This window comes from Bison bison, unplaced genomic scaffold (genome assembly GCF_000754665.1).
Source record: "Bison bison bison isolate TAMUID 2011002044 unplaced genomic scaffold, Bison_UMD1.0 scf7180017864472, whole genome shotgun sequence".
Classification (NCBI taxonomy): domain Eukaryota; kingdom Metazoa; phylum Chordata; class Mammalia; order Artiodactyla; family Bovidae; genus Bison; species Bison bison.
This window is the reverse complement of record NW_011495033.1, coordinates 6,200,686-6,209,067: the sequence shown is the minus strand read 5'-3', so window position 1 is coordinate 6,209,067 and position 8,382 is coordinate 6,200,686. Positions and strand designations below refer to the sequence as shown.

Here is an 8,382-nt window from a genome sequence, read left to right as displayed (position 1 = left end):
TGTCTGACTCTGCAGCCTCACTGACAGTACCCTGCCAGACTCCTCTGTCCATGGGACTCTCCAGGCAAGATTACTGGAGCAGGTTGCCATCTCCTACTCCAGGGGACCTTCCCGACCCAGGGATCAAACCCATGTCTCCTGAGTCTCCTGCATTGGCAGGCAGATTGTTTACCACTAGTGCCATCTGGGAAGCCCACTAAGCGTATATACACCACTGTATACAAAATAATCAGCAAGGGCCTGGTGTGCAGCGCAGGGAACTCTACTCAGTATCCTGTAATAACTTACACGGGAAAAGAACTGAAAAAGAATAAGGATATATATAAGTAAATCACTTTGCTGTACACCTGAAACTAATACAACACTGTAAATCAACTATTTGTTACTCAGTTACTCAGTTATGCCCGACTCTTTGTGACCCCATGGACTGCAGCACGCCAGGCTTCACTGTCCTTCACCATCTCCCAGAGCTTGCTGAAACTCATGTCCATTGAGTCAGCGATGCCATCCACCATCTCATCCTCTGTTGTCTCCTCCTCCTCCTGCCTTCTATCTTTCCCAGCATCAGAGTCTTTTCCAAGGAGTCGGCTCTTCGCATCACGTGGCCAAAGTATCAGCGCTTCAGCTTCAGCATCAGTCCTTCCAATGAATATTCAAGGTTGACTTCCTTTACGATTGACTGGTTTGATCTCCTTGCAGTCCAAGGGACTCTCAAGAGTCTTCTCCAGCACCACAGTTTGAAAGCACCAATATAAAATAAAAATAAAGAAAAAAAAAAGAACTCTCCTCTTACGTTTGCTAACATTCTGGGGAGAAAAAATATGTCATCTATTAGGCTGAGCCACATCAAACTGCCAAGGTTGAAATGCTTTTGACCCACAGAAATACCAATTTCATTTGGCTTGTCCTAATGCATCTCCGAATCGCTGGGCACAGAGCTAGTTTGGGTAAAGGTAGCCTCTTGATGAAAAGAAACTGACCTTTCTAAGAAGGAAGCGAGTGAAATGAGCATTCTTCACTGTCCAATAAACAGCACACAGCTTTTTAAAGGAGGGCTACCAAATGTCACGCTCCAGGGGACCCCAAAGCTCCCCGTTGGCCAGAGAAAGCCATGTCCTTCTGGAAGAGCACTGGGCTCAGCTGCACCACCACTGGCTACTTGCAGAAAGAAGTACAAACTGGAAGAAAACTGCTCTCAAATACCCCCTCCTCAACCCCACGCCCCACCCTGGGCCCTGGGTCTGCTCTCACAGTGGGAACTTCTGAGAACACCAGAGCTACTTCCCAGGTGGCGGCAAGGGGTGGAAACAGGGCATCGTTATGAAGTCCTGCTTGCCTCTCCCTTCTCAGCTGTGCTGGTTCATGTCCTTCCACACAGACACATCCTGGGGGGAACAGCTAGGGGAGGGTGGCATTTCCTCCCCCTGCAGAAAGGAATTGGGGCAGGGGGAGGGGGGAGTGGCGGAAGCAGAATTCAGAGGAAAAGCTGTGTCTGGGGAAAGCGGTGGCGCTGATACAGAACGACCCATTTAAAGGGCCACGTGAGGCGGCCCTGGGCTCCCAGGTGCTCAGCAGACCACGGCACGCACCCTGTGTGTAAACACACTTACCGCCCCCAACCGCCCCCCCGCCCCGCCACGCCCTCACATGGGCTTTCCAGCCTCTGCGGCAGCTCTCTTTCTCTCTCAGGGTACAAATGGGACTTTGGTGCAAAAAGAGGGAATCGTGTTGAGGAGCAGGACAGTTGACAGTAGCGGTGATAAAGAAGAAATGGAGGAGAGTCCCCGGTGGTCCAGTGGTTAAGACTCCATTGCAGCGGGCGCGGATTTGATTCCTGGTCCGGGAACCAACAGCCCACATGCCTGGCAGCGCGGGCAAAATAAATAAGACGTGGGGGAATTGAGGAACTCTATGAACTGTTGTAACTGAGGATCTGAATATCTGCCACGTGGGTGAAGACAGTGATGGGGGAGGAAAGTGAGAACAAGAGGCTCCCAAAGAGAAATTCCTTTCCTGGACATGGTCCCTGCTCCCCCAACCCCGGGTTCTTCCTTCCCGCCTGCCCCCAGATTCAGTGGGTACCCTCTGCCATGCGTTCAGCCCTATTCCAGGCACTGGGGAAAAGATAGGTAAGACCTGGGCTGTGCCTGTGTGGGGGGCATCAGGCAGAGTGAACCAAGCACTGCCAACGACTCCTCTTTCAGCCTCCAAACTTCAGACTGCTTCCAAAACAAGGAAGCTGTCTTCCTTGGCCTCCTCTAAGACTATCAGATGGCTTTCAACTTCTTGCCTTGAAGGTCCTGTCTCTACTCTGAGTCCACCCCAGCCTCTTCTGTGAGGGCTCAGGCATGAAGCTAACACTTACAGCAAGTGGTTATTTTCACTGTATCTCATTCGTCCCACCCCATCCCATTTCACAGATGTAGAAACTGAGGCACAAAGCACTGAAGTCATTTGCTCAAGGTCACTCTTCAGGAAGTAGGGGGCTGCCATTCAGATCTAAGCTGAATAACAGCCCCTGCTGTTAGCTAGTTCACTAGATTGCCTTTCAGGAAAAGGGAAGGAAGGACATGAGAAACGGGATGACGGTGTCCAGACACTGTGACGGGCTGGTGGAGGACAGTGGCACTTAAATGGTCGCCAGGAGATGTGGGCTCAAGACCGTATTTTTGTCACCAATTTGATTATGACTTTGCACAAATCATTTAACCTGTCGGGGCCTTCTTTCCTATTTGAGAATTTTGGTGAGATCATCTCTAAGGTCCCTTTACTTCTTTATTTGTAATTTTATTTATTTTGGCTGTGCTGGGTCTTCACTGCTTCAGGGGCTTTTGTCTGGTTGTGGTGAGCAGAGGTTACTGTGTAGTTGCGGTGTGACAGCTTCTCATTGTGGGGGCTGCAGGGCATGAGGGCTCTGTAGTTGGGGCTCCTGGGCCCTGGAGCACAGGCTCAGTAGTTGTGGCACACGGGCTCAGTTGCTCCGTGACATTTGGGATCTTCCCAGATCAGGGATCAAACCTGTGTCTCCTGCACTGGCAGGCAGATTCTTTACCCACTGAGCCACCAGGGAAGCCCTTAAGGCCCTTTACTTTTACCAAACTATGAGAAACAACAAATTACAATTTTGATGGGTGCTAGTGGTCAAGAATTTTCACTTTTTAAAGCCACCGGGTAGCAGAGTTGGAATAGGGAGACAGGCAAAGCCAGGCTGGAGAAAATTGGAATCATATACAGAAGGGACCCATTGGAAATGGCCCGGCAGAGGGTGAGGAAGTTTCCTTGAATTTGGCTACTGGCCAAGGCCACCTGGGGCTTTCCGAGCCCAGGCTGGAGCACAGAAAAGAATCTAAAACCCAACTCCGGTAGATTAACATCCAGGCCCAGTGACGGCGGGGAAGGGGGGGGGTGGGCCAAGAAAGGACTTCAGGGACAGGGGTGCTCACCATGACGATGTTGGCCAGATGGGCAGAGACGAGCGCATACACCCCTCCAGAGGAGCCCACCACTGGTGCGGTCATGTCAGCCACAGACACTGCCAAGGACCCTGGTACAGAGAGAGACGGAGAATTCAAGGATGCTGGAGTCGCTCCCCACCCCGAGTCCCAGGCGCTGGGATGCTGCAGCCTCAGGGCTGAGACTCCAGAGCGAAAGCTCCATCACCCTGGAGCTTCCTGAAAGATTCATCTACGACCGAAAGGACCATTTGGTTCAAACCTCTCCTTTTACAACTGGGAAGCAAAGTCTCAAGGAGGGAAGTGACTTGTCCACAGTAGAGCTCCAACCCAGACCATCTGCCTGGTGATCTGGCCTCACTGGGTGCTATCTCAGGGTTCTGAGCGATGTCAAGAAAATGGTAGCAGTAGTTTTGCCGAAACTGCCACCCTTATGGGGTGCTATGTGTCAGACAACTGCCAAACATTTTGTGTGACCCTCAAGCCCACTCGCTGAGGCGGGCGCTAACAGCCTCATCGCAGAGATGAGGAGGCTGAGGCCTCAGTCACCTGGTAGGAATGGCTGGAGCCAGGACATGAGTCCAGGCCTGCCTAACACAAAACTCGTGTACTCTTGGCCTCTTCAGCAGCCACTCCCTAACCTGTCAATCCCCACCCTCTACCCTCACTCTTTCTCAATAGCACCCAGAAACCTGCCATGCATCACCTCCAACTGAGTGAAACTGCAACAGACCAACAGGATCTCTAGAGCTGAGCATCTTTGGAGGAAAAATGTCCTTGAGAAGTTCCAGGGAAGAAAGAAAGATGATGTCATACCCCCTGGGGGAAAGGAATGGTACAGACTCTAGGTCTGGAGGATGAGAAACTTTGGTCCTGGGAGGGAAGCTGGGCAGAGAGGAGATGGGCAATGCATTGTTCTGGTCTCATTTAAGTGTGATCAATGCTTTGGCTTCCAGGGAAGGACACAGGAGACTAAAAATAACTGGGAGTTAGAACTCAGGGCTCAGAGGATGAGAGGTGGCTGGCAGGGTGAGTGTGCAGAAATCACCACTGGAAAATGCCCGCAGGCTCCTGAGCCAATTAGTCACTGCCTGGGTGGAGAGAGGAGGGCAAGGCAGAAGGCCAAGTTCTGCAGGCCCTATGGGGGTGGAGGGTCAGCTCCTAAGGAAGAGGCTGGGGCCCGCCTGGGAACCAGGGTACCTGACACCCTGGGCCTGGAGAGGTAGCAGCAATGTCATCTGCCTTCTCCCCCCATCGCTTGCTGCCGCCACCCCAGATCGCTCTCAAGGCTCTGAGCTTATTGTGATCCTACCAGGAAGAGATTCCCCACAACAGGTTCTTCGTCTCCAGGGGGATGTCATCTCTCAAGGAAAACATAAACTGTCATGAACTAAGAACACCCGAGTCCTTCTCCCCTCCCAGGGCAACTATAAATCTTTCCTCTCTCCTTTCATGCTTCCCCTTCGGCTTTAATTAGGTATTGATCTATTGTCAGATAACTTTTTTTTTTTTTAACTGCTGAGCCATGGGGTCAACCCTATATAACAGGAGGGGAAAAAAAAAAATCTCAGGGTGGCCTGCAGGCCAGCAGAGATCTGCATGACAAAGGATTCCCACGCTCCCGGCTGGGGCTGGTGGAGGAGGTTGCATTGCAGGGCTGGGCTCCTCTTAATTACCGTCTGGACAGAGGAAGCTCCCAGGCTGGCCTCTTTCCTCCGTGTGAGTCCCTGCAGATGGGCCCAGCTTCTGCTCCTTCGGCCTCACCGGCGGGATCCACCAGGGCAGGGAGGCGGCAGGGTCCAGCCTCCATGCACTGACCTTTCCCTCACCCTATCCAGGGATGGGAGTCCTGACCCCAGGCAGGGCCACAGGTCAGTCTGGATGGTGGCAGGATGGTCGACTGGGGACGAGACTGGCTACTTGTGTGACCTCGGACACAGCCCCTGAATTCTCTGGGCTTCAGTTTTCATATCTGTGAAATGAGGAGGTTAGTTCTAAGGCTGTCCAATGTTTGAGCAGTAAGACTCTCTTTTCAAAGAAACCTGACTTATACCCCTATCCCACAGAGCAGAGGGCAGACAGCTGCTCAGGCTGAATGGGGGTGAGACATGGGGAGTAAAGTTTGCCATTCACTGGAGGGGACCTCCAGGGTTCCTTCCAGATCAGAAATACAATAATAAAAGCCTTGGCCTTAGATCCAGGGTCTGGGGTTTGAATACTGATATAAGAATCTAGAAGGAAATGATCTGGACCCACTTGCCCTCCATTTGTGGCAGAAAGACTTTCCTTAAATGACTGCAAATTAGTCGTGGACTATGGGCTTCCCTGGTGGCTCAGATGGTAAAGAATCTGCCTACAATGCAGGAGGCCTGGGTTCGATCCCTGGGTCAGGAAGATCCCTTGGAGAAGGGAATAGCTACTCACTCCAGTATTCCTGCCTGGAGAGAATTCCATGGTTAGAGAAGTCTGGTGGGAGAGAATTCAATGGACAGAGGAGTCTGGCAGGCTACAGTCCATGGGGTCACAAAGAGTCACACTGGACTGCGTGACTAACACTTTCATTTTCAGAGGGACTGGGAGAAGTCAAGTAGAAATGTGGGCTGCTCTGCATATCAACAGAGCAAAGCCATTCCAGGGTAGGAAGCCAGGGCCAGGGAGGATTCCTGACAAACCTATGGGATGCAGTGTGAACCCACGGAGGTCAGGAAGGTAGAAGACAGAGAAGCAAGCCACACCTCTGCACAGCAGCAAACCAAAGGACCAAACCCTGGGTCCATGCCAGCACAGTGATGAACTGGCGACTTTGCCATAACGACAGCTGTGATAATTTTAGCCTGGAAAATTTAAAGCAGGTGTCCTCCAGCACCTCCCTTAGTTGCTGCGGCTAAGTCGCTTCAGTCGTGTCCAACTCTGTGCGACCCCATAGACGGCAGCCCACCAGGCTCCCCCGTCCCTGGGATTCTCCAGGCAAGAACACTGGAGTGGGTTGCCATTTCCTTCTCCAATGCGTGAAAGTGAAAAGTGAAAGTGAAGTCGCTCAGTCATGTCCAACTCTTAGCGACCCCATGGACTGCAGCCTACCAGGCTCCTCCGCCCTGGGATTTTCCAGGCAAGAGTACTAGAGTGGGTTGCCAATCGCCTTCTCCGCCCTTGGTTGCTAAAGAAAAGCAAATCCAAATAAAAATCGCCAGAACACCTACCTTTAAGCAGTCTAACTTTATCTATGTATGTACCCTCTCATTTAGTGCTTGCCATGTGCCAAAGCCTGTGCTAGGCTCTGGGGGGTGCGCCCATGGCTTCTGATCTACAGAATTTATAATCAAAGTTGGGCAAAACAGTGAAAAGATCGGGCTACTTTGATTTTTTTGGCCGAACCACATGGCTTACAGGATCTAAGTTCTCTGAGCAGGGATTCAACCCATGTCCCCTGCAGTGGAAGCTGAGAGTCCTAACCACTGGATTGCCAAGGAAGTCCCAAGACTGGATGTTAAAGTATTTAAATTCAGCCCTATAATCATTAGCAGAAGTGAGATACATCTTGGCTTCAAGCATTGGCTAGAAGCACAGGTTTGGGGAAGTTTCTACTACAGTTCTAGGATTTCTTGGCTGAGCAAACAGGGTGATTCCACTTCTTTGAACTGCCTATAAAATGGGGGTGTCAGTAGCCACTTCAGACGAATGTGATGAGATAATACACGTGAACCCTTTATCACATGCCTGGACCATCAGACATGCTGAGCAGAGATTAGTTATAATTGTTAACAAAATGCGATGGCCTTGGATTTGGAATATTTTCATTGGGCAGGAATTAAAGAGCAGGGCTTAATGTCTATGAAGACTGCCCCGCCTTGGAGGACTTCCCTGGTGGTCCAGTGGTTGAGACTTCGCCTTCCAATGCAGGGGGTGTGGGTTCGATCCCTGGTCTGGGAGCTAAGATCCCATATGCCTCACGACCAAAAAACCAAAACCCAAAACAGAAGCAATATTGTAACAAATTCAGTGAAGACTTTAAAAATGGCCCACATCAAAAAATCTTTAACATGAAAACAATGACCTCCCTTGGTTTCCAATAAATTCCATGCATGAAGGATAAGTCTTGCCTCTGGTTCTCATAACACTAAGGTCATGTTAGAGCATAGCCTTTGGGGTCAGACAGCCTGATCGGAGCCCAGCTCCACCACTTATGACTGTATCTTCTTAGGCAAGTCACTTTCCTTCTCCAAGCCTTGACTTCTGTATCTGTAACAGGTGAAGGGTAATAGTACCTGCCTCAGGAGGTTGTTGCGGGGATTAAATACAGCCTGCACAGGACACGCACTTGGCTATCTGGTCAGAGCCTGACTGTCTGAACCGGCACCCCCTCTCTGAAGAGCGATGCACACACAGAGCAGAGGAGGAGGAAAGGGTGCAGGCGGATCAATCAGCTCAATCCTGGAGATCAATGGCGTGACATGTGGTGACCAGAATGCCCTCTGCTCTGAATCAATGACTCAAATAGGACAGTGCACGTCGTCTGCTTTGCAGTACAGACCCACACCCTCAGGTTCAGCTGGCAAGCCCCCTTCTGCCTGTACACCAACCCCTTCTGCACTGGTGTCCCTGGGAAGTAATATCTGCACTGTTTCCCCGCTGGGCATCATCTGGTTTGGACGAGACCTGAGTCATCTTGAATCTGTGTTGTCTTCTAGGTTACTCCGGCACGCCCACTTAATTGACTACTAACTGCAAGTGTTACGAGCACTTCCCTGTTCCTCGCCATTAACCATCTGGGTCTCTGAGTAGGTATGGAAGACGTGGCTCTGAATCCCCACATGTCGACGCTCAGGAGTGTGTGGGTGACTGAGGAAGTCTGGCGCACAGAGACGCTCCTCAGACCTTTGTTCAAGGATGCAGAAGGTGCTGGATTCTGGGAGAAGAGAGGCTGGTGTGG

General features: G+C 51.1%; 1 protein-coding gene across 1 annotated transcript in view; it reads right to left on the bottom strand.

Annotated features, from left to right (window-relative positions):
• The window catches only part of RHBDL3 (rhomboid, veinlet-like 3 (Drosophila)), a 31,660-nt gene that overhangs the window by 11,680 nt on the left and 11,598 nt on the right, over positions 1–8,382 (bottom strand). Inside the window, exon 5 of the mRNA XM_010861702.1 lies at positions 3,444–3,544. Coding sequence (XP_010860004.1) covers positions 3,444–3,544 — 101 coding nt within the window. The remainder of the gene's footprint in view (positions 1–3,443; positions 3,545–8,382) is intronic.